The sequence below is a fragment of the Parasteatoda tepidariorum genome, chromosome 5 (genome assembly GCF_982258835.1).
Source record: "Parasteatoda tepidariorum strain Cologne lab strain chromosome 5, Ptep-v5.0, whole genome shotgun sequence".
Lineage (NCBI taxonomy): Eukaryota > Metazoa > Arthropoda > Arachnida > Araneae > Theridiidae > Parasteatoda > Parasteatoda tepidariorum.
This window is the reverse complement of record NC_141759.1, coordinates 41,048,654-41,076,590: the sequence shown is the minus strand read 5'-3', so window position 1 is coordinate 41,076,590 and position 27,937 is coordinate 41,048,654. Positions and strand designations below refer to the sequence as shown.

The window sequence follows — 27,937 nt, the reverse complement described above, 5'->3', positions numbered from 1 at the left end:
ACAAAAATATTTTATTGTATCATAGTCCCGAAATTACAGCACAAAAATAAATAAATACCCAAGATATTTTTATAAGAGAAAACTTTAATAAGCACACATAAATAATTCTTCAAAACTCCCCTTATTATACTGAGCAATGAATTTGATTATTATATAGTATTTTCGTTGTAAGTACAAACGCTATAAGTATTTTATTTATAAATTGGCAATCAGTGACAAATACTTATTTTCACATCTGTTAGTACTATTTAAACAAGCGAAGAAAAGCTTCTGGTGTCAATTTGAATCGATTAAGTTAAAAAACAAGTCGATAATACTAATAATTTTGAAGTTATAAGGATTTGATGCAGGGCCGGATTTACGTATAAGCTAAATAAGCTGTAGCTTGGGGCCCCGAGATGGCAAGGGCCCCCAGATCCAACTTTTTCCTTCTTTTTTTAAAGTTTTATTCGGAGTTGGAGCCCTCTGAAGCCTAAAATACATGTTTTTTTCTTTTTTGCATGGGCGAACGCTTTTCAAAATCTAATAGAAGTGTTTACAAGTATAAAATAACACAAGCCTGCGAAATTGAACTTTTTGAAAAATACAAGAGAAGTTATTAATGATTTATATGTTATTTGATGTGCTGATTTCGAAAATGACCTTCATTTTCCCCAATCACATCAGGATTTTTTATAAAATCGATATTAATGTTTTTACTAAAATCCTATTTGGAAAGGAATTCTCTCAAATAATTTTGCATGTACTATCCGGTAACTGTTCTCTTCATTCATTTTGATCTATGTAAAATTTAATCTTGTGAAAGAAAATTGATTTTTTAGCTATCAACTAATTTTTTCTAGGTCAAAATGAACAAAAAATACTGTTACCAAACCGCAGAAGTCACCTCTGGTCAAGAGAAAAACAATAAGTTCCTTGTGTTCAAACTTTTTACATCAGTTTCTAGAAGAAAATCACCAACATCCCATTTTAATTTGTTTTTATTGAGATAACTTACGTAAAATTGACGATTAACCAAGAATAACAAATATTGTGTATGTGTATATGAAAGTTTGAAACAAAACAAACAAAACAAGCAAAAGAGAAGAGTTTCTATTTAAGTTTATACTCGTTTTCCTCTGAAACTTATTTTTGATGATCTTCTTTTATGCTTAATCTCAGATTTATACCGAGCTATCATCCAACAGTAGTCAGCGAACATGTTCTTGTCCCATCTTCCTTGATATTTACGCTCCATATCTCTGATATCTTGATGGAACCTTTCCCCTTGTTCTTCGCAGACTGCTCCAAAATTTTCAGGGAAACAGTTCACATGTGAGTGAAGGAAATGCATTTTTACACTTATGAAGCAACCTAACGTTTTAAATTTGTCCAGCATTTTCATTACAATTTCTTTATAATCAGGATCCTTGTAATTACCCAGAAATTTACTGACGACATCTTTGAAAGCAACCCAAATTATTTTTCTGTTTCTGTCATGTTAGTCTCAAATTCTTTATCCTTCATGAGTTTGCGGACATCTGAACCAACAAATATTCCTTCTTTCAACTTAGCTTGGGACAAACCTGGAAACTTTTTGCACAGGTATTTGAAACAATTGCAATCTTTTGGAACAACCTTGACAGACTGCTTCATTACACCTAATTTTATATGTAGCGGAGGTAACAATACTTTTTTCGGATCAACTAATCTATTTCGAATAACGTTCTTGGTGTCTGATTCAATATGTTGTCTTTTCGGCCATTCTTTTTTGACCCAATGTTAAGTCTCGTCACGGCTGTCCCACTCACAAATGAAACATAGGTGCTTTATAAATCCCCCTTGTTGACCAAGAAGCATGGAGATAACTTTCAAATCACCGCAAATGGTCCAACTGTGATCGATATATTTCATTTTGTTCAGGACGTGAGCCAGGTTTTCGTAGCATTCTTTTAAATATACTGAGTGTCCAACTGGTAATGATGCATACTGGCTCCTAAGATGAAGAAGAATAGCTTTGAGGCTTCTTTTAGATGAATCTATAAACAGCCTCCACTCATCTTTATTGTAGATGACACTAAATTTGCTCATCAAACCAGGAACATCAGAACAATAGACCAAGTTCTCTTCATCAAAGTACTTAATAAATTCCTTTTCACGATTACTGTACCAATAAAAAGATGTTCCTTTGGCTAATAAGTTTTTTCTTTCAGTCTGGAGCCTAACAATTCAGCTGCCTCTTTCGAAAGGCCAAGATCTCTAGTCAGATCATTAAGCTCAACCTGAGAGGAGGGCTGAGGTAAACCGGCTACATGTCAAAATATGCGAGATAAAGTTGTCTTACATAGTCTGTAATGCTGCTCATGCGATTTTTAACTACGCTATATTTACCGCATGCAAAAGTCATCTGGGAGATTTTCACAATGTCTTGAACTCTAAGCCATGCTTCACGAAACGTACAGAAAAAAGCAAACTTTAAAATGACTCCCTAATACGCATGCTAGTGTTTCTGAGAGGTTAGCGGACCTAGATAAGGATTCTCGTGACGCTAATGGTAGAGAGATGTTGTTACATAGAGAGGGACGGTGACAGGAAGTAGTGATAGAGGGGTACTTTTGTAGATTTGACCAAAGTAGAATGCTGGTCAGTCAAGAAGGGAAGAAATTCAAAAACAAAAATTTTTTTTATGGTAAATGTCCATAAAAATTCCAGTAAAATCGAATTTTTCTAAAAAACGTGACGTGATGGACATTTTTCATTATTATTTTCCATTTCAGCATCAAAAAATACATTAAGTTCAGCTATCAGACCTCTTGTATTTTTTTCATCGCAGGCCTGTGTAATTGTTACTCTTCACTTTTTTAACCAAAAGAGCAATAAAAAGGCCTTTTGACTGATGAAAATATCCTGTAGCTTTCGTAGCTACCAGTGACGGGAGTAGTCCATGGATCCTAAAAAGCGGTACTCCATGGAGTAGTCAAATAGCCGCCTCAATTTACACTGTGGGAAATGTTTTCAGCTTCTTTAAATTGCTGTGGGCTCTTTTGTCCACAGAAACACCCTTTTGTCTGATTTCTGTTCAAAAAATTTCTACGGCTGTGGGAGAATCTTGTTTAGGGTCAACTCTGTTTCGAAATTTCCGTTGTGTCTCATTGTCCTTAAAGAGCTTCTCGTTTAATTTTAACTTTTCTTTTTTGCAAAATATATATTTTCCAATTTATTACAAAAGCTTTTTTTCCTTTTAATTATCCTAAATGTTTTAACTAGCTTAATTGTTTAATTTACTTAATTATTGTAATTGATTTTAATTTGTTATTTTCCAAATTAATCGTACATGAATCCGTGAACTCCTTTATTTATTTATTTAAATGGTGGGCCACCATTCACTTCCCTCTTTGACAGGCACATCTGCCAAAATTCTTGATTTGGTTTATTTTGGATGAAATTGAGATAACATGTGATTTTACTTTAATTTTACTTACTGCTAATAGACATAAGCAACATGTGATATTGCTTGATAGAGCATTGAAATCAAGTGATCATCAGCTAAACAAATGCTTTAATATATATGTAAAAAATATTGTTCAAACCTCCTGTTTGACCAAATTTTCCATGTATCCCCGAAATATGAATTATGTTTAATTTGTAAAATATGATAATTCGTACACAAAATTCATTTATTTAGTTAGCTTATGCTTTTATTGTTTATTGATCATACTTGTTTCTATTTTTAACTCCCTGATTTTTGTTGTTATTATGTGTTTACAGTTAATAAGGCATCTAAATTTTTTAATTTATAAGGATTTCAAATTTTTAAAGCAAAGTTGAAATAACTTCTTAAAATTGCAAATTGAAACTATTTATAAAATTTTGGCAGATTTGTTTTTATTTTAAATCTGTGCATTTAATTTAATAAAATAAAAACAAATAAAAAATAAGTTTAAAAAATATAAATAAATGGCTATATTAAATATAAAACTGTGTTGTCAATGAAAAAGAACATATCTTTTAAACAATTTGAGTATTAATAAATTATTTAAAAATAAACAATTTTAAAATGTAGAAAAGTTTTTTGATTTGCTTAAAAAGCAAATTTTGTCCCATCATTTGATCAAGAGACTATTTAATATCTGTTTCTAAGAAGCAGTTGGTCGCGTGTGGGTGTGTGGATGATGTAAGTAAAAGAGGCATACAAAAAAGCCAATTTAACTTCAGTTAATGCCCTCGATATTATATTTTTAAACTCCTCGCAAAAATGTAGTAAAAAAGTTATACAAATTAATTGTCGCAAACAAATTAATAAGTAAGAACGAATCAAAAATGATATCGAAATATGCTGAATCACTAATGAGACAGGCGGGATGAAAGACATCGAAACCAATTTGATTAAATAGTAAAACTAGAAAGTGTTTCAAAAATCTGGACATGTATCAGGCTTCAATATTTTTCTTACTGCCACAAAATTTATCAGGGACAATTCGTTAGATTTCAATACGGGTTTTTCTTTAATTAAATACCCATGAATAAAAATACCATGAAGAATACCTATGTATAAAATGGTGACTGGTGCATGTTAAATCTGCCGTAGTCACAAAGTCCTCTAAGTTCTCACAACAAATCAATACCTCTGGGTACTGATCCAATTCTCTTGTCTTCTGGATTGAGTTCAAAATTATAAGGTGATTATTCAATATTATACGGAGTTAAAAATTTGTAGTCGTAAACTCAAATTAAGTCGGTTGTTCAACGGCGGTTATTAAAAAAAAATAAAACTAATAATCAAATTGTATTTTCTTATGCTCTTTCTAACTCCTTGCTTATTTTTGACACACCTTCATAATTTCATGTTTCTAAGTCATAGAGCAGCAAAGCGAAATGTAACGTTTAAAAAAGAAACAATTTAGAAAAAAAAAATTCGCAAAAAAAAAAGAAAGAAAAAAAAAACATTTAAAATTCCAAATAAATAGATTCAGAATTTCAAGAAAAAAAACTCTGTTAAACATATAATGGTTCTTCTAACATGCCAAATCTTTACTCTGTGCTTATGATGTTCTTAAAATGAGTTTCTGTTTTTTTTCTCGTTCAAAAAATATGTGTAAAAATAGAAAGGCTGTACATTATAGTCCCATCACAATCAATATATTTAACAATCAAGCAATATTATCAAATTTTTAATAATATAATGTTAATATTCAGCAATAAAAAATATGACAGTTTACTTTAGGTGTATAGAAATAGAAATGAACTTAAAAGGGCCCCATCATTTTCAGTAGCTTAGGGCCCCGCTAAGCTTAAATCCGGCCCTGATTTGATGTATAATTTAAGCATAAAAACGTGTCTGAGAAGTGTGCGTGTTTATGATTCAGACATTGCTATCTAAACAAGTAAGATATTGTTTCCAATGTATTCTTTAACGCGGAATCTAATAAACCCCAAAACAAGTCTTTTTTAATAGTTCAGAAGTTATAATTTTTTGTTGTTGTAAAAATTGTATAATTTCGATTTATACTTATTTGCGATATTTACAATGTAATTATTACTGAGATATTGATACCTATACATTTTTTTTCATGCTAAATTGAATGAAATGGAAAATCAAGTCTGTAAAACAAATATTTATGAAGAATACTGTTAAAAATATGTAGGAAACAATATCTAACATGACTAGATAGCAGTCTCAGGAGCGTAAATATAAGATAGTACTTTTCAAAGATAAAAGCACCTTATAACTATTTCGCTATTAGTCCAATTGATTTGATTTTAATTTCATTCAATAAACCGTAAAAACATTTAAAACATTTTCTTATGAAACGCATAAAATATTTTGAAGCACTTTGTAAATATTAAATAAAATTGTTTCTAGAAAATCGAAGCACTTGGCAGCTATACGATTTTTATATTTAAAGAACAAAGAGAAACAACTGCATTTGTCCATTTTTCACAAAAATGGCGATTAGATCACTTTCTGTTGAATTTTCATGATTACTAAGGTTTGACAAATCAATAATCAACAATTCTCCACGAGAGTTGTTACACAGTGAAGATGTACGAAGTTGTGGAAAAATAATTTTTGCTCTCTCGCTTTCATCGTTTCCTTCTCAGAATCAGCTCTCATGGATATAAACCGTTCTTGCATTCGTTTTTGACGGTTTTCCCTTCAAAATGCAATTTTGATCTGGTGTGGTTTTTTTTGTTTTTTTTGTTTTTGTTTCTTAAGACGCTTGGAAAAACCAAGCACGCCTGCAATTGGCCTTCGCGCGTTAGGTCAGGTCGCGCCTTTCGTTTGACAAGAAGGCACCGCAAGGGTGAAAGTACATCTTAGCTCAGAACACCCCGGATAGATGACAGTCGTGAAGCCATTTCCACAATTTTGACAAAGATCTGAAGGGGAAAGAAAGTTTCTCCAGATCCCAGTACCCATGCTACTGCTCAGCGACCGACCACAAAAATTTCGATTCCACAAAATTTACAAGCACATGTACTCGATGGGTCACAGTGGAGTCGGGGATCGAACTCTGGCCTTTCCGGACTGGAGTCAGTTTCTCTAACCACTGGACCATCACAGCCCTATGGATTTAAATGGATAACCACTGGGATACCATAGTTCAGTGGATTTTTTTAAAATTGAGTTACTAGTTACTGACATACCTAAGTACCTAGTACATGCGATGGCTAAGACCGAGTACCTGCAGTGTACTCGGTGGATGTTAGTGGAGTTGAGAGTTCTAACCCCAGCCCTTCCGAACAGGAATCCGATTCACTAACCAGTGAACTTCACGGCCCTGCACCATTGGTCTGCCACGGCCCACTGGATTTTTTCTCAATTGAATAACTGGTTACTAACATAGAGTTTTTATTCCGACCAAAACTAATCAAAGGAGACTAGTTGATATGTATGCCTATTTTGTTTCTTTGTAAGAATGCATGAATGTTATGGTTAGTATAAATTAGGTGTCTCTGAATCTAATTTTTATTTTCTTTCTCTTAGAAATCATCAGCTCAGAAGGATATTGTTCTCCAAATGAATTAGAGACATGCTTAACAGTTTTAAAATCAGTAGCTAAAAGTGATGATTTAGCTTTAGCCGCAACTAAGCACGAGCTTGAGCTTGTATGTAGGTAAGAATGATCACTCTTAACATTGGTTTAAAACAGCTTGATTTAAATAATCTTGATTTAAATCAAGATTTAAATTAACTGTTCTTTTAACTCTTTACAGAACAGCAAAATTTAATTAAATTTCAATTAGTCAAGCAGCACATCATGAAAGTGCCATCTTAGACGTTGCGTTCTAAGTGAAGTGACATACTTCTCTCTGTCTTCGGTTGTTAATATAATAGTGGTTGCTAAACATTTAAAAACAATTATTTTAATATTTCTAGTGATTTGCAACATTTGTAGAATTAATGTTTCCAGACTGGCTACACTGCACTGGAAAAGGAAAAAATTTAATTATTGGTTTAAATGAAATTATTATTTTATAAGGAATAATCAATTTAAAAATTTATAAAGCATTTTAAAATAGTATTGTTTAGATTTCTACCACATTTATTTGTTTTAAAATGAATGGTAAATATATTGCAGTGTTAAGCAAAATCAAGCAAAATTAATCAATAAGCAAAATTGCATTTACTAGTATCTAGCGTGTAATAAATTGCAACACTTTTAAAGTGGCTTTTTAAAAAAATATTTACTTGACTTAATACAGTTTTTTATACATGTGCAAAAAGTTATTTTTTTAAAATATGAATATTTTCGCTATAATTATGGTAATGACCAACCAAAACCCAGTTTTAAAATAGAATTTTCTGAACCATACCTTATTTTAAAGCTGAAAATATCTAACTGAATTAAAGTCGAAACAACATTTAAAGGAAATTATCTTAACGTTAATATATTTGGTAATCTTATTGATTTGCATTTAGTTAGTATACTGAAAGTTAAATAATCAATTGTAGACAAATGCATTTATTTGTTTTATCTGAACTTAAACACACCGGTGCATAAAATTAAGCTATTTATATATCTGTTTAATATTTTTATCTATTGTAGTAGCTAAAATCATTTTCAATTAAATTAATAAATTCAAGAATTAAATTAAAAAGCAAACGTATCTTCATCACTTTCAATACAAAATTAAAATCTTCGGCAAGAGTTTGTAGCTATTCGTTCACTGTTGCAAAAATGTAATATATTTTGTAGTTATGTAAAAAGTACCTTGGATAAAAGGAAAGAAGTAAATCATTTATTCTCTGGTTAAACTGATATTTTTGAATGTTTGCTACCACTTTACTTTTAAAATAACGCAAGTGCCTGATTTCAAATCAAAATATAGGTAGATTTACATTATTAACAAATTATAATGTACAGTACAGTGATTCTCAACTATTGTGGCACTTTTGTGTGCCGCCGCGTATTAGAAATGATACAATAATAATTATAATGATTTTTTTTATTACGAGTAAAGTTTAAATTAAAGATATATATATATATATACTAATGTTAGTGGACTAACAAAGTTGTGAATGTCTAGTTTCCACCAAACAAAAGGTGCCAGTCTGTTCAGATATTTAGTAAAGAAGTATGGGCTGAAGGTTTACGATAGCTCCCAGTTTTAGCTAATTCACCCCAAAAATGTTTATTTTATTGTAAATTAATGATATGGCGACCAACTTAGCGAGCTTAACAACAATAGCCAATTTACAGTAGACAATAAAATATCTATATCTGGCATCATATGATTAAATATAATTTACAAAAAGTAATTTTTAGTTAACATAAAAGTTAATATAAAATCAAAAACATCAATACACTGTTTCGAATACGCACGAACAGCCAGTTCATAATGGCACTCCAAGCTGCATAAAATGACATTTTTGTTCATGACTTGCTATGCAATTCTAAATTCTTAGAATGAGACCATTACTTCCCCTCCAGTTTGTAACCGTTTTGCTGAATCGCCCTTAATAATACTGGCCCATGTCTGAATAAAAGATTCATTTGTATTGCGCCATTTCATATTTTTGTTTCATTGAATATGCCCGTGTCTTTAACGAAATGTCTTAAACTATTCACAGAAAATTACAGAAAGGTGTGAAATGCATTGATGATCACAGCGCCCGTTGTTTTAACTCTGCTCAACTCCGAGTCTACGATTCAGTTGTATCAGAATCTAGACAAGTCATCGAAGATCTCTGCATCGAAGGAGAACTTCAAAAAGGTATTTTTTATTGATTTTCTAGTTAAAATATCATAAAATTAATGTAAGGTCTTCATATTACAAATCAAATTTCGAATAAATAATGCAAGTCTTCATATAGAAATCAAATTTCTAACATATAATGCATGTCTTCATAAATGAATCAAATTTCTAATAAATAATGCATGTCTTCATAAAATCAAATTTCTAACAAATAATGAGTGTTTTCATATATAAATCAAATTTCTAACGAATAATGCATGTCTTCATATAGAAATCAAGTTTCTAATATATAATGCATGTCTTCATAAATGAATCAAATTTCTAATGAATAATGCATGTCTTCATAAAATCAAATTTCTAACAAATAATGCGTGTTTTCATGTATAAATCAAATTTCTAATGAATAATGCATGCCTTTATATAGAAATCAAGTTTCTAATATATAATGCATGTCTTCATAAATGAATTATTTCTAATGAATAATGCATGTTTTTATATAGAAATCAAGTTTCTAATATATAATGCATGTCTTCATAAATGAATTATTTCTAATGAATAATGCATGTCTTCACAGACATGATTTGTTACAAGGTTAGAATTTCGAAGAGATTGTCTCATTTTAGAACAAATTTTAATCAGAATGTAGAATCCAGATTCTTAATTGCTAATAAAAATTCTTTTTACCCGAACCAGGGCTCGAAAAACCGCCCGTCCGCCTGTCCTCGGCGGTCAAAAATTCCCCGCGGACAACGAATTTCTCGAATCCGACGTCCGCGCGGACGGCCATTTTCCCGTTAATGTTCGTGATACATTTTCAGTTTTTGTTATTAGAATTGATGCTTTCTCTGTCTGGGAGTACTGCAGCGGTTGAAAGGGGCTTTTCAGCAATGAACTTACAAAAAAAAAAAAAAAAAAAAAAAAAAAAAAAACATTACGTACTGGTCTTAACAAGAAACGTTAAACGCAATTATGAACATGTACCTGAATAGAAAACCCCTTTCAGATTTCTGTGCAGAAACCTCTGTAAATCATTGGCTTGATTGTGGAACTGACAAACGTCATATTTGATTCATTTAAAAAGCGTAGTACCCTTGGATAAATTGACATTCCAGATAACTTGACCTTTGTCATTTAAATTATTTCATAAAAGAAATACTAGGTTACTATTAGTAACCTAGTATTTCTTTTGCTACTGCATAATGTAATCCTAGTAACTACTAATTCATTGTCCAATTTATATAAATGTTTGTAATAAATGAGAGAAAATTATATTTTTATTTATTTAGAAGCTACGGATTAGTTTCAAAGGAGGACGGGTACATTGTTGGACAAACCGTCCTCGGGGACGGGTAAAATTTATGAGGTTTTTCGAGCCCTGACCCGAACTATTTTAACATCTTTTGCAACTACATAATGCTATTTTTAATATATTTGTTTTAATGTTTCTTAATAAGTTTTCATTAAAACATAAGTTTTTTCTGAATCATATTCTAAACATATTTAAAATGTTCGAAACACGTTGCGATCTTTATGAAATACCATAAGTATAAGTGTTAAATAATATTAAGCTGTGTGTTGCCCTTCCTTGAGAATTAAGCAAAGTCTTAAAGTCAAACGGCAATTCTTGACCAAGTTCATTCAAAAAAAGATGTTTATAAAAGCAAGAGTAGTTTTAAAAAAGAAACTTTCACAGATTAAGCACGATGTAAGGACAAAATAGATATTTTCAGGACAATTAAATAAAAAAAATAAATAAATTTAAAAAAAAAAAAAAAAAAAAAAAAAATATATATATATATATATATATATATATATATATATATATATATATATATATATATATATATATATATATATATATATATATATATATATATATATATATATATATATATATATATATATGTTTTTTTTTTCTTTTGTCATAAACAATGAGTTTACTTATTTACATTTTCAATACTTTTATATGTTTAAAAATTATCATGTACTTTATGGATGAAAACTTTGAACATCTTTTATGGTTAAAACATTAATAAACACTTTATCGAACAAATACTTATGTCAAATGCAGCAATATCTGTTTTATTATAAAAGATAGTTTGCACAAAGTATTTTAAATTGTTTCTTTTAATTTTACTTCTCAAAATCAATTTTAAAAAGTAAGAATTCTCTTTTTGTAACCAAAATATCGAGCGAAATTAAAACATTAAATAAAACTTCCACTTGGCTCGAAATGAAGAGATATACCCATTCACGTCGCCAACAATTTAACTTATCCGCCAATAAAATGATAGGGAATGACAAAGTAACGTTCTCATCGATTATCGGTTTAAATGATAAAATTGCTTCAGAGAGCTTAGATAAAACTTATCCAATTAATCGATAACATTCTTGTTGAAATTCTAAGGACAACTAAAACGAAAAGTTAAATTAAACAACTGCTGAAAATAAATTACTATTGTATTGTGTTAACAGTGTTAAGTAAACGGCGATTTTAGCGTGTCATTATTGGCGTAATTTGTAATTTTTATGAATAAAATGAAGGTCCACTACAAAATTAGGGCGATAAGTTATAATTGTTACGAACAAAATGAGCACTTAACAAAATTAGGGAGCCAATTTGCAATTTTTATGAAAGCAATAAGGATCACAACAAAAACTAGAGGGTAGATAAACTAAAATTATATAAAACACAGAGTTTTCATTGAGTTTTATTCATTTGTAGTGATAATTGAAATCATTCTTAATTGATTTTATAAATCCAATAATGAAATAGTAAAGCAGAATTTTACTATTGCAACTACCGATAACAACTAATAGTGATAAACCACTGTTGCCGATAAGCAATAATAGAAAGAACAAACGCAGAATGTCAATTAATGTCAGATTTTGAAGGTTTCAGTTGCTTAGTTCGAGTATTGAAAAATAAAATACTAGAATATTTCATAAATATGTATCTCATATTTCCATTTTTTTTCTTAAAGTATATAATTACATTGCTTTCTAAGTGCAGATATGCCAACTTCTCCGGGCACGCCAAAATAATTAAACAAGAACCGGTGAATAACTACTAAGTAAATTTTTCAAATATAAAGTGGTGAATTATATAAGCCTACGAAATATCTAGAAATAGTGGTGGATATAAAATCTACTAAATTGAATTTATTAAACAAAGAATCACAATTGATAAACTACCACTTTAAAATATATATTTGCTGTTCGGAGCAAGTTGGCATCTCTGTAAAGTGATGTTACATGTATTCGTTTATGCATCAAATTGACGCGTGTTCGAAGAGATAGGTACATAAGAAACGTCCATAAACCTAGTGTTAAACATAAAAACAAAATCTTCGGGAAAATCCGAAAAAGTTAACTGTTATGCAAGATCGATTCGAGTCATTTTTCTTGACAATAAATGAACTTATTAGTGGATGAAGCAGGAGAGTGACACTTTCGGAGTGGATAAGCAGGGAATAAGAAAAAAAGTAATATCCGAACTACTTTATGATAGATCTATTAGAAGTTGGGATTAAAATTTTATTTACCACGTTCTAATCTATATCTATACATAATAATAAACGTGGCTGTGTGTGTGTCTGTAATCACAATATATCGCCCCAGAAGCCTCGCCCAGGCACGAAACTCGGCACATAATTGTGTTTTGACATAATGAAGAAATATTTTTTTTTCTTTTTCAAAAATTTGGATTAGTTTTTTATTTTGTAAGAAAATCTATGCTTTTTCGTCTTCAAAGAGCCATATTCAAAAAACTATTAAAAATTGCTTATACTTTTCTCCACTCTTATAAATGTATGCTAATGCGAACCTTACAATTGAAATATTAATTTTCGACAACTTAAACCGATAATATACGAAGGAATTAATAATTTAATTGTAAGGTTCGCATTAGTTTACATTTATCAAATCGGTGAAAAGTTTAAGTTTCGTATTAAAAATGTGGCAACATATTCGATACGTAAATAGAACGCTTCGCTTTGATATATTTGTCGCTGTTCATAATTGTTATAATAAGTTTTTCTTCTTCTTTCCACGCTCTACTTTTTTTTCTTAAGCGAAGACGATAATTTTTGTAGTGATATAGAAATAGAAATTGATACCATAAAAAATTAATTCGTTTTCGTGTTCTTTTCATGTATTTAGAGTTTTTTTCTTTCTTAAGCGTTGTAGCTATATAATATATAAAATGGGAATTTAATTGTTTTTGAAGGAAGGATCACACTTACCTTGGATCTCTTTGGTTTTTCTATTCTTTATTTTAACAGTTTTTATTAAATGTAATTAGTTATTTTCAGAAAGTTTCAGTTTGCAGGTAAGCACTTAGATTTTAATATTGAAGTTTCATGATTTGCTTTCATAGTAATTGTTGTTCTAAAGTATTCGTTGACTTCTTAAAAACCCGATTACTGACAGAACCGCCTTCCAAAAAACTTTGTATTTTGTCAAAGAAAAAGACATTAAGAGATTCTCAAAGAAGAAGAAGGGCCCAAGAAACGTCTGTGGAACGTCAAAGAAGGATGGAACATGACCGAATTTCGACAAGCAATTCTAGATCCCAAGAAGTATCAGAGAAACGTCAAAGAAGATTAGAAGAGGTTTTCAGCTATTGGCCAATGATGATTTCGAAAGCAACTTTTGTATGCTTTTACAATTTCTGAGACCTTTTTTTAAAAAAAAAAAAAAGTCTCCCCCTGATAGTTATATTATAGGTTAGGTTACCATAGGCCTTAGGTTACCATAGCAAAGTTACATCTTCTAACATCCTCAAGAGCTATAGCACATCTGCAGCAGAACTGGATATGAAGACAAAATTGCAGGACAGGAACACTTTAATTGTCCACTAATCTTCAGATTTCCTGCTATGTTTTAAAAAACTTTATTTGTGAAAACCTATAGCGTGGCGGACAGCTGGCCGCCTTTGGCGGCTAGTTTTAAATAAAAATCATGCAAGCATTATCAAATCTAAAGGGAAATCTTTTGCATTAAACAAATCCATTATTGTTGCCACCACTTATTGTTGTTTTCCCTAATTAATTAATACCTTGAAAATGTCACTTACCTGCTTCATCGACTAAATACTTCCAATGTGTTGTTAAATTAAAATTAAGAATTAATCAGTACACTCTTTTGATATTATCTATCGTCCTTTTAAAAAGATAGATAATTTTATTTAAAAAAAATAAGAAAGTTATAGCACGAAAAATTCATTAATAAAATTCATTTTGGAAAAAAGATAGTTTTGTTTACCATATTTATTACATTATTAATATATAAATATTTAAAATTGGATCTGAACTCGAAGCAGAGTGTCGTATATGCTGTGTGGTAAGTAGATGGTATAAATAAATATGGTCTACCAATTTTTTTTCTTCTTCATGTAAGTGTTTCGTATAAACATATATCACTGTTAGCGACTGCATATAATGTTTGACTACCAATTCTCTATAAGCTAGGCCTTTTTGTAAAAATATATGAAGCTGTGGGTAATTTTATTTCTTAATGCCATATTTTTTATTCTTTTAAACTTATTTTCCACACTACTATATGTAAATGATTTAAGAGTTCATATGCAACGATACCTTTTTACAGTTCTCTCGTTGTGAGGCTTTTAAAATGTTGACAAAATTACCAAAAATTCTGAAGAATTTAGATTTTGAATCTCTACCCCTCTATAAAATATTTTCCAAAAAGCGTAGTAGTTGGCAGGCATGTTAATGGTTTAACTACAATAATTCCGAACTACTGTTGCGCTACATATTTTCATTATGAAAAATGTGTAAACGGAACGATTACTACACTGTACGAACTATGCATTATAAAGTAATAATTGTTACTTTATATTTTCTGTAACTTTAGTGACTGAATTTTTTTTCTTCCTAATATTAGATTTTCTACTGATTGTAATTTCATTCGTAGAAATTATATACCAAGTTTTAACTTAATTTTTAAACAACAAATAAATTTAATGAGCGATATTTTACATATTTCCAAAGAAATAAATTCAAAATTTTAGTATTATAATAAGTAGTAAGTATTTTAATTTTTTTAGTAATTTTTTTCAACTTCAAGGTAATTTGTACGAATCAAAATTTGTAAGATTTACTTAAACCGGATCGGTTTAAGAAAATCTTTCAATTTTTTTTATTGTTTTAAAAAAAATTATTCCTCTTTTGAATGATGCAAAATTTATGCTTTTAATATCTATTTCAGAAATTATAAATTTGTATTTTTATTAATATAATGGATGTTGAAACTTTAAATGCATCTTTTTCCATAGTCAGTTTATTACTAATTTTTGTTTGTTTGACAATTTTAAATTTATATATTTCAAATCTATTTCAGGTAATTACATGAAATTTGGGACATCCATTTCTCAGATAATTTTTTTAAAACTGTCTTCATGAAATTGAATAAATTTATTAACATTATGCGGTCCGCATATATTTAGTGATAAGTTTACCATGTGTGTAACTTGCTCCGCTTTGTAAAATAGTATTTTCTAGTGGTAGCGAAATTTAAGTTACTTTTAGTTTAGTATTTTTCATTATAGGTCATTCTTTCACCACTAAATAACAAAAATCATAAGTATCATATAAATGTAACGTTAAAGCATCAAACTACTGGTTACTATATTAAAAAATAGAGGAATGTTTATTTTTGAATGAATGAGTCTTGAATGAATCTTGAAATGTTTATTTTTTTAAAAATTATGTGCAAAAAAGGAAGACCAATTAAAATATGATTATTTATATACAAAATAACAGCAAAATTAGGCGTTTTAAAGCATAATTGTTTAAGTTATACCAAAAATTCAAATATCGTTTTTTTTTAAAGTTTTAAAAGTAAATTTTGTTAAACACGCCTCGAAAGATTTAAAAGCATTTTTAAACACTTATAATATGATAAAACAGCACAAAAGCAATGAACTGCATGTACTTGAAGTTTTAAAAATTTACCTCGAACCCCATAAACACGATTATCATCGTTAACTGAAAATAGTTCAACAAAAATTAGCTCTATAAGAGCACGAATAAATTTAATAGTTTAATTTAACGATAAAATGGCGTCTAAGTATACACACAACTTAGCAAAGTACTCGCAAATATTATAATGCATGCTCTCCTGTGATTATGAAAATAAATATAAACAAAGGGAATCCACTAGTAACATGACCATTTTTCATTTTAATCCTTTTATAACGAAACTATACTTGTAATTCGTAATTCATGGAAAAAGTGGGTCGATAAATATGTGGGGTTTCTTATTCCACTCGAAATTCTTTCATTAAGATCTTCATTCGAGTGTTCCTTTATTTGCCGGAAGTAAATAAATCCCATATAAATTGCCTCCTAAGCAGCCATGGGAAATCTCTCGCATACTGAAGAGCTTAAATGTATGGGTTTTGGAATAAAAAAAAATGTCAAGGATGTACTTAAAGGAAAACAGTTCTAGAGTTTTGGATTTTTTGTAGGGTAATCTATTTAATTCAGGCTATAAGTTCTGGGAACAATCTTATTTAACAGAGAAGTTTTAAAACTTCTATACGAAATATTGTTAAGTTCAAAATTTTAATAGATAGAAAAGTATTAAACTTGAAAAAAGGTTTCATTCTTAAATTATTAAAAGGTAAATTTCTCGCTGAAATGTTACAGATTCCAAATTAAAAAAAATATATATATAATGATTTCGACTTTTTTCGCTTTGTGGGTTCTTCTTGTTTTAATGATGATTCTTGGTTAAGTGAATTTAAATTGAAGTTACCTTTTTCTACCATTAGATTTCGATCCTTAAAAAATTCATATGAAACGAGCCACTTTATACTAGACATTTCACTGAAATGTCAATTTGCTTTGAACTGTGGATAAATTTTTTCGAGTGGTAGTCTTTCAATGTCTGATTCATTCTTATTCTGCTACATTCGGTTTACAGGCTTTTATTCACCACCAGAGATGCCAACTTCTCCGGACAGTTCAAAATAATTAAAAAAGCGGTAAATAAAAGTAAATTTTGCGACTATTTAACTATTTTTTGCTTGCTTTTTAAAGGGTATAGCATGACATAAATATCATAAAGTGGTGAATTATTTAAGCCTACGAAGTATTTAGAAATAGTGGTGGATAAAAATCTACTAAATTAAATTTATTAAACTAAGAATCACAATTGATACACTACCACTTTAAAATATATATTTATTTGCTGTCAGGAACAAGTTGGCATCTCTGCACCACTACTGGTTTTTATTCACTAAATAATACTGAAGCTTATGTGAAGCGCCACTTTTTGGTATTGGCTGGAAGATGTTTCCTACTGATAGCAAAATGTATACTTTAATATTTATTTATCTGTTTTGTAAAAGTAATTTTAAAAGATTTTGATCACCACTAACGTTTTATTTTTTTATAACCGTCGTTGAAAGCCGGCCCAATTTTTGGGTTTACGACCAGTATTGTTCACCTCCACCCCATAGCCTTGTAATTTTGAACCCAATCCAGAAGACAATGGAACTCCTGGATCAAGCGTTGAGAGAAATTTGCTTTCGTGGTGGACTTTTTGATGGAACCTATTCGCATTTTTGATGGAACTTACTCGCATAAAGAGGAACACCACGATTAGCCTGATAGCAAAGGGACTCTAATCAATTATCCGTCTACCACTGAGGATATTTCACGTCAGCACTGTAGCTGGTGCAAGCTGGATTCGGATTCGTATAGACCAGCCATCGCTGGGATTCGGTTCACCTCATTGGAAGGCGAGCGCTCTATCCCTTCAATTTGACAAAGGTTTATAACCCAAAATTGAGCACACAAGTTTACAAATGTATGTAATTCCAATAAATAAATACAGCAAAACCCTGTTGAGCCTTTTAAAAAGTTAATAAAATTAATCGAAAATCTGAAAATTTTAGTTGTAAGTTCTCTACCATTTTTTTAAAAATTATTTTGCCTCATCCGGAGCAATTGGCATCCCTGCATAAGAGTATTAAATCATTTTTACAAGGGAACAAATCATACATTAAATCATTAACTTCGCTCTCAATAGAAGATATACTACGTACTTCCAAAAAGTGGAGAAAGTTGACAACTCTACCAATGGGAAAAGGACTTCATCTCTGAGCTAATAACAATTTGATAACAGTCACGATTAAAAGAAGTGGTAGTCTAGTTATTTGAATAGCGATTTACTTGTTTAAAGGATGAGCTTCGACTTATTTCATTTCCGAACACATTTATTTCAAAATAGAAATTATAAAACTGATTAAATTATAGATTTAAACGTTAAATCCTTCTAAAGTGTTTTAGTTAAAAGTAAAAGCAAAGTTCTTTATATTTATATTAACGTTACCACTTCCTACGTATTTCTCTGATTCCCGTCAACCCTTAAAAAGTTTACAGCTTTTTAAATGTGAAACAAATCTTATATCAGTAATCATTTCAAAAACGAATTATTTTAAAACTGAAATCAAGAAATTAGAATAAATAGCTACTAGATTTAAGATTATAAGAAAGTAAATATTATTTAAAAAATACATGAATTAATTATTCTGGAAAACAGTATCAAAAAGCAATCTTAATCATCCACCAATAACTTAATTTATTGGTAAGTACAAATTAATATCATATTTTTAAAATTAAATCATTTGTATAGTGCCTTAAGAATAAAAATGGACCACACAGAGTAACTTTTGATTAAAAGATAGATTGATTTCTGTGTAACCACCACTAAATTGTTTTTTTTTCAAAGAAAGTATATATATATGCATACAAATTCCAGTTTTTAATCCGATTAACGTGTGTTAAAATAAAAAATATATTTTAGCAGTATCCTTAATTTACAATCAATACTAAATTTTTTCAAGGACCACGGAACTCTGTCAAAGTTTAATTTTCAATTCCCAACCAGAAGATGGAGTAGTTAGCATCTCTTCTGTACCGCAGAAGGACTAAAGATACAAACCTATATTTAATTTTCCGTTTAACCATACCCTCCAACTTATGAGGATTTTGAAAATAATTCTTTCTAGTGGTAGCGAACCAAAGTAGAAATTTTTAAAGCATCTCTCATAAAACTTTTATCAGAACTTAAGTATCTAGCCATATGGCCTGCACCTTTATAAGTAATAGTGGACAAGTTACGCAAAAACTAATTTTTTTTTAAATATTAAGACATTAATTTTGCTACCGTCAGAAAAGAAGATTTCTGAAACTACGGAAATTCCGTAGCAGTTGGAGGGTATGGTTTGACTATCTACTATACCAGCAATTCGGCTGATAGTTTATTAGAAATTCGTAATGATTTGCTTTAAACCAAAGATTTTATAAAATATTGGAGACTTAAAAATTAAAACATGTTGAATTTTAGAAAAATCAGCTGACACCTTAAAAGGTTTACTCTGATATAATTGGGTATAATATAAAAAAAAAAAACACAGCTACTTCCACTTAGTAGGAATAACATTTACCATGACGCAATGCTAAATTCTATGCCACTATCCACATAAATCAATTATTAATCAAAAATCGAATATCAATTACTTTTCTTTATAATGCAATAAAATCTGGCGAGCAGCTATTTAAACGATCAAACACTTCGTTTGTTTATTTGTGGCTTGAAGTTAGGCTCGCAGAAAATGCCGTTCATGGGTTAAATTTAGTAGGAATAACACAACCTGTGACGTAGGCTATAGTATACCCAATTGTCAATGCACCATTGCCGAATGAATAGAACATGGCCTTTGGCCATTAGTAAACATGGTCTTTGCCCATTAGCAAACATGGCTCATGGCCTCTGCTTACAAGCAAACAAGGCTTTTGCCCATTAGCAAACATGACCTTTGCCCTATAGCAAATATGATTTTCGCGCATTCATCATGTAACAGTGAGGTAGATAAATTATATATAAAAAGATAAAAGTTAAGTACAGGAGAGATTATCGCAGTCTTTTTTTTGTTTAGTTTCTTTTATCAAGTTTATGACTTTTATTATTTTTATGCTAGTGAGAACCAAAACAATATGGAAAATGAAGGAAAACTGGATCCTACCACGTGATTTCCCGGCCAATAAAAATGTAGCGTACGTTTAACGCAACCTTGTTGGATGTCGCATAAGAAGTTATACCTGCCAACTTTTAATCCCTCTCATTATCATTTTCCCAGTGGTATTAAAATGGAATTAAAACTTCAATTTTCTGCAAACAAATATGTTGTATTTGAGAAAACTTAAGTTGACAAGCATGATTGTAACGCATATTAACATATGTGTTTAATTTTTGTAAGAATAGTGGTGAACAAAATCATCCAAAAATTAAGTTTTTAAAAGAAAAAATAGTATATACTTACTACCACTTTAAATATGAAAATAAAATCTTCCGCAAAATCCGGAAGAGTTGGTAGGTAAGTGTAACTTCAATAATGACTTTTTCAAATATTTCTTTTATCAACTTTTTTTCTAATATTTCTTTTATAATTAACTTTTTAATTGTATATACTTCACAAATGTAATACTATATCATTTTACTTTTAAATGTATATACTTCTAAGAAATAAATATTTTAAAAGAGATTCTTAGGAAAGTGTGTGAAATTGAGTATTGGATTAAAGGTTTTCATGTTTCATTAAAACGTTGATTGGTTCTCAAATTAAAATTTTGCGATTTATTAAAATGTGACTTTTTTTTCTCGAAAATTATATTATAAAATGAAGAGGTTGGACAAAATATATGGAAACTAATTCTGTGTAAATAATCTTTTAGCAAAAAATTTTTTGGGAAAGTTTTACTGAACACAATATGAAAAATCATTCTGGAAGCTTTTATAAATTGTGTCCTTTTTTCAAAAGCGAAATTTGGCTTTCGCGCATTCATCATGTAACTGTGAGGTAGATAAATTATGTATAAAAAGATAAAAGTAGTTCGGTACAGGAGAGGTTATAGCAATTCTTTTTTGCTTAGTTAAGGTTGGATTAATAATGGATGAGTTCAATATTAGGTATTGAAGTCTTGAATATGCCTTATCACTGAAAGTGGAGGCCAAAATCAGTCTAACATCTCTGTCTCTTTTAGCTTCTGGTGCTGAAAAATTTCATCAATTTTATCTTGCACTATAAGGTTTTGTAAAAAATAAATGGCTCAATCTCATCGAGACAAGTGATTCATAAATGTATTCGAAGAAAATGAAGTTTAATGTTTGTTTGATCACGTCATATAAATGTCCATTCAAAGTACAATAATATAATTTTTGTTTTATTTGGAAATAAATAAATGAAACTATTAGAATTCCATTCACTTATAGTTTAAGTAATCTGGTTACCTTGATTGCATAAACCTTTAAGTATATATTATTGAATGTTATTATGAAAGGGTTGATTTTGTTACGTGCTTACCCAATCTTTTTACTTTAAGATCTTTGTTTTACCATTTGCTTAATAACCATAAACCATTTTGCTTAAATATGTTCGGCGAGGTCAAATTGCTCTGCTTTGTAAATATATATTTTCCAGTGGTAACGAAATTTAAGCCATTTTTTTTTATTATTTATCAAAATAAGTAATTTTGCTTCATCGCTATTACATATCAATAATTCTAAGTATAATGAAAGGCAATTCCTTCTGGAGTAGCGTCGTTGCTCTTTTGGTATCGCTGCAAGCCTGCATGGGCCGCATCTTTTAAATTTTCTCTTAGACGAGCATCCTCTCTATAATAATAACAATTAGTCCGATATTTAAACTTTTAAAAAAATTTGTAATAGTGGTATGCAAAAAATTTTTTTTTTATTGATTGCGAAAAAATTATACGTAATAGTGAGGTTCTTGGTTTTACAATTAAACTAACTCTTATTGTCTTTTCAATCTTGTTTTATGCGAAATATAATGATGCACAACAAAACTAATTCAGATATGAGTTTCATTTGTAAAAATTAAAAGCTTTTTTAAATTCCAATTAACTGACAATATAAATTTTTTTCAAATATTTCTTTTATAATTAACTTTTTAATTGTATATACTTTACAAATGAAATACTATATCATTTTACTTTTAATTGTATATACTTCTAAGAAATAAATATTTTAGAACAGAAGTTTTGGGTTCTTAGAAAAGTGTGTAAAATTGAGTATTGGATTAAAGGTTTTCATGTCTATTTAAAGCGTTGATTGGTTCTCAAATTAAAATTTTGCGCTTTATTAAAATTTGATTTTTTTCAGTAAAATTTTGTAATAAGATTTCAAAATGATTGAGTCGAAATCAACGGTTTTAAAATTGTTGATAGTAATTCTTAAAGAAAGTTATTAACTTCCTCTCTATATTTCGGTCGAACTAAATTTTGTTTAAGCTAATATGACACCATTTCTAAGAAGGCTCAAGTTTTATCTTTCAAATAGCGCCAACAGTTTTGTCATGCAAAATTTCCTACTAAAATAATTATTGTTTACGTAAAGTTTGTACAGAAGTATTTCCATATTTTTTTCCAGCTCTTGTGAGATTTATTAACTGCATGTAAGAGTTATAATTTTTATGTTCATATAAGAAATGTGAACATTTCATGATGCCAACTGCTTCGGATTCAACGAAATATTTAAAGAAATGATAGAGAATTATAAACTAAAACTCCTAGATTTACGGTTCATAATTTCCATTTTTTTAAAAGGCTCAGCAAGACATAATTGAAATAAGGGGCGTTTTACGTAGGTCATTGAATTATTTTGTAGTAGTGGTGAGAAAAACCCTGTAAATCAAGTTTACTGTACCACGAATAATACATTAGATCACTACCATTACAAAATAGTTTTCCGTAGTTCGCAGTGAGTTGGTTCGCAGTGACTCTGCATCTGATTATAGTTAACACGTTGAGCACCATTGGTGGCTGACACTGGACTTTTCATTTAGGCCACGTCAACCACCGGTGAGGGGTGACAGTGAAATTACATTTAGACCGCGTCAACCACCGGTGGCTGACACTGAAATTTCATTTAGGCTGCGTCAACCACCGGTGGCTGACACTGAAATTACATTTTGGCTGGGTCTGCCACCGCTTGCTGACACTGACCTTTCACATAGGCCGCGAAAAACAGCTGGCTGACTGCATATAACATGATATAGAACTATAAAATTTACTCTCTTTTATAGAATTGCAGAAAATTTATTCAAAACTAGCCGCCTAAGGCTGTCAGCTGTCCGCCACGCTAAAGGTTTTCACAAATAAAGTTTTTTAAAACATAGCAGGAAATCTGAAGATTAGTGGACAATTAAAGTGTTCCTGGCCTGCAATTTTGTCTTTATATCTAGTTCTGCTGCAGATGTGTTATAGCTCTTGAGGATGTTTGAAATTATATAGCTACAACGCTTAAGAAAAAAAGAACTAAAATGCTAAATACATGAAAAGAACACTAAAACGAATTAATTTTTTATGGTATCAATTTCTATTTCTATATAATTTTTTATGGTATCAATTTCAATTTCTATATTGCTACAAAAATTATCGTCTTCGCCTAAGAAAAAAAAAGAGAGCTTGAAAAGAAGAATAAAAACTTATTATAACAATTATGAACAGCGGCAAATGTATCAAAGCGAAGCGTTCCATTTACGTATCGAATATGTTGCCACATTTTTAATACAAAAGTTAAACTTTTCTCCACTTTGATAAATGTAAACTAATGCGAACCTTACAATTAAATTATTAATTCCTTCGTATATTATTGGTTTAAGTTGTCGAAAATTAATATTTCAATTGTAAGGTTCGCATTAGCATATATTTATAAGAGTGGTGTTACGTTTTGAAATAAGAATTGGATAGGTTTTGTATAATGGAGAGTTGGGTGAAAGCGTTTTTATTTGTCTCCAAATAACTTTTGACTTATACAATGGAACTCGAGTTTATGTTTTTAGAAATATGTTGAAATTTTGTATTTTCTTTAAGAATTTTAGTTTAATAAAATTTAGGAGTGGAAGAAATGTGTTACAATTCTTGCCGTACTCAACATTGTGGTGACCCGGAGTAGTGATAAAGGAATGGATGCAATATTAAGAAAACGCAGAGCTACTAGAGCTTCCTTTACCAAAACGTTTAATACTTTATTTGAAGAATTAAATAAAGAGTTACCAGATGATGAAGTATTAAAATTTAAAAGTGCCACGTTAGAACGACTCTATGGAATATTAAATGATTTCGATTCAAAAGTACTAGAAAAAAAGTTTGAAACTTATGAAGAATTTGAAATGGAACATACAAGTACAGAAGAGTATAATGAAAAAATGGATCTCGCTCGCGTGAAAATTGCAGACCATTTCAATAAAAAAAGGTGAACCTTCCTTGGCTTCCTTTAGTTCGTCGCCAAAGCTAAGCAGAGGAAAATTAAAGTTACCCAAGATTGAATTGAAACAATTCGGAGGTGACATTAAGGATTGGCTTACATTCTGGAATCAGTTTAAGCGTATCCACGATGACCTAGAAATGGAAAAAGAAGATAAATTCCATCATTTATATCAAGCAACCGTAGTTGGTTCCAGAGCTAGAGAAATCGTGGAGAGTTTCCCCCCCCACTGCTGACAATTATGATAAGGCTATTGAATGCTTAAAAAATAGATTTGGTGGTGAAGAATTATTAATTGAATTTTATGTCAGAGAATTATTGAGTCTAGTTATTAAAAATGCCACAGAACAACCGAGAAGAATAAATGTAACTCATTTATACGATAAATTGGAATCCTACCTTCGTTCTTTAGAGTCAATAGGTATGACCAGTGACAAATACGCAGCAATGTTATTCTCGTTGGTTGAATCGCGCATTCCTGAAGAGATTTTAACAGTTTGGTTAAGGAGTTATTCAACAACAAAGGTTCAAGAAAATACGTATTGTGAAAAATTGAAGCAACTGCTATTGTTTCTGAGAAACGAAGAAGGGGAAGGAGAGCAACGAATTTCTTTAGTGAGAACTGGATCCAAATTTATTGCTGCTGGTACTAAGAAAGAAAAGAAGACTGAAACTGATATATTTATACCAACAGCAAATGAGTTATTTTCTGGAAGTAAAAGCTCGAGGACTTTGGTAGATAGAAGGTGTGTATTTTGCGACAAAAACCACGAGAGTAAAGATTGTTTTACGGCAGCCAAATTGGCTTACCATCAGAAGCAAGAACTAATTAAGAATAAGAAAGCTTGCTTTATATGTCTTAAGTTTGGACATAAAGCAAAATATTGCAAATCAAGTGTTAAATGTCTAATTTGTGCTAAGAGACATTGGTCGATCATGTGTGCAGAATTATCGCCAAACAAGCACGAAGTAAAAGATGAAAAAGTAATTGATTCGAGTGAATGCCAAAATGTAATACTTGCGAATTCTTGCTGTTCAGGAGAGATATTCCTTCAAACTTTAATGGTAAATATTGAGAGTAAAGAAGGAAAACGTACTATAAGAGCATTAATTGGCACTGGCTCTCAACGCTCATATATTCTGAAGAGCACTGTTGAGGAACTGAAATTTCGCCAAATTGATGCTCAAACATTGATTCATAGCTTATTTGGAGGGTCAAAATCAAGCAGCGAAATTCATAATCTTTTTTCTATTAAAGTTACCGATTTGAAAAATAGTTATAGTTGTAATATGCATGTTTTGGATCAACATAAAATTTGCAGTTTTGTTCCACGACTTCATGATGGACCTTGGATGCAGGAAATGGTACTGAAGGGCATCTCACTTAGTGATATTGGGGATCATCGACAGCCTATTGAGTTATTAATTGGAGCCGATGAAGCAGGAAAACTTTACACTGGGAAAGTGTGCAATTTGGCGTGTGGTTTAACTGCAGTAGAGACTTATTTAGGATGGGTCATTATGGGGAAAATGAAACCGTCATTAATTGACGCCAATCTTTCGAATGTTTTGATTTCTCTATTAACTCAGACCACTGACATAGTAAACCTTTGGAAGCTTGAAGCAATAGGTATAACAGATGCATGTGAAATAAAAGATCAAAAGGAAATAGAGGACGCAGTCCAAGTGCACTTCGAAAGAACAGTTAAATTGAATTCTGAAGGACGGTATGAAATTTATTTGCCATGGATCAAAGAAGCCAACATCTTGCCTGACAATAGAAAAGTAGCCGAAAAAAGATTACTATCAACTACAACAAAACTTAACGAAGCTAATAAATTTTTCGACTACAATACAATTTTTGAAAATTGGTGTAAGGAAGGTGTTATAGAAGAAGTCCCTGAACAACTTAAAGGCAATTGTGCACATTACCTTCCTCACCGAGCAGTTTTTTAAAAACAGCTTGACAACTCCGGTGAGACCCGTTTTTGATGCATCTGCCAAACAGAAAGGATCTTTTTCATTAAATGATTGCTTAGCCAAGGGGCCAAATTTGCTGGAACTGATACCCGTGATAATTCTAAAATTTAGAGAAAACAGCATCGGGGTAATTTCCGATATAAAAGGTGCCTTTCTTTAAATTTCAGTAAATTATAAAGATCGTGACTACTTACGTTTCTTGTGGTGGAAGGATGATAATAAAACAGAAATAAAACTTTTCAGACATTGTCGTGTAGTGTTCGGGGTAAACTGCAGTCCGTTTCTGCTTGGAGCAGTTATCAAATTTCATTTGAGACAGTTTGACTCTGAAATTGCCGAGAAGTTATTATATTCTTTTTATGTGGATAATTGTGTCACTTCTGTGAATTCTGAAGAGGAATTGCGGAACTTCATCAATAAATCGACCGAAATAATGGGCAAAGGAAAATTTGACTTAAGATGCTGGGAGCATACGAAAATACATAATGATGAAGATGAAGAAAAAGAGGAAGTAACTAAAGTACTTGGATTACTGTGGAACAAACGAGAAGATTCCTTGTTTTGTGATGTACCAAAAATGAAGATGAAAGATATGCCAATCACACGGCGTACAGTGTTATCTGCGGCTCAAAGAATATTTGATCCAACTGGATTTAGTTGTCCAGTCACATTGATACCAAAATTGATTCTGCAAAAAAGTTGGCAAGAAAAACTAAGTTGGAATACCGAATTAACAAACGATTTGAAAAAGGAATTCTTAGTTAGGCTTGAGGATTTATCTTTATTATCATCAGTGAGAATTCCTCGCCAAGCAACAGCAGTTTATAGAATTTCCAGTAGTTTGCATGTTTTGCATGTTTGGTTGTCCAAGTCTAAAGAAGAGTGGCCTAATTCAACCCCAATAGAAAATGAAGAGGAAATATACTTAGAGCAGAGAAAAACCATTGTGGCAACTCTTACCTGCGAGAACAATGAAAATTTATGGATGCTAGCATATTTTTCGAGTTACTTAAAAATTTTAAGAATGACGGCATGGATTCTAGGATTCCTCAAAAATGCTCAGAAAACAAGAACTGAACGAGAGATTGGCGAGCTGAAATTGTACGAATTGAATGAGGATGAAAAGATATTAATGAAGCAGATTCAGCAAAAGTCATTTAATGACGAAGATATCTCAAGGTTAAAATCTTTATGCGTCTTTAAAGACGAAGAAGGTATCTTAAGAGTAAGCACCAAGTTAACTGAAAGAAAAGATCTTGAAAGCTTTATCAGTCCTATACTGCTGCCAAGCACGCATAAACTTGTGGAATTAATGATTTTTTACATGCACAAAAGTATGTGCCATGCGGGGATTCAGATAGTGATGTCTAAATTAAGAGAACGATTCTGGATTATAAGATCTCGTAAGACGATTCGCAAAGTTTTAGCTCGTTGCGTGAGATGTAAAAGACACCAAACT

At 30.5% G+C, this 27,937-nt stretch overlaps 1 protein-coding gene across 1 annotated transcript in view; it reads left to right on the top strand.

Moving 5' to 3' along the window:
- LOC107438316 (uncharacterized) overlaps window positions 1–27,937 on the top strand; it is a 112,849-nt gene that overhangs the window by 61,251 nt on the left and 23,661 nt on the right. Inside the window, exons 2-3 of the mRNA XM_071184922.2 lie at window positions 6,968–7,097; window positions 9,056–9,198. Coding sequence (XP_071041023.2) covers window positions 6,968–7,097; window positions 9,056–9,198 — 273 coding nt within the window. The remainder of the gene's footprint in view (window positions 1–6,967; window positions 7,098–9,055; window positions 9,199–27,937) is intronic.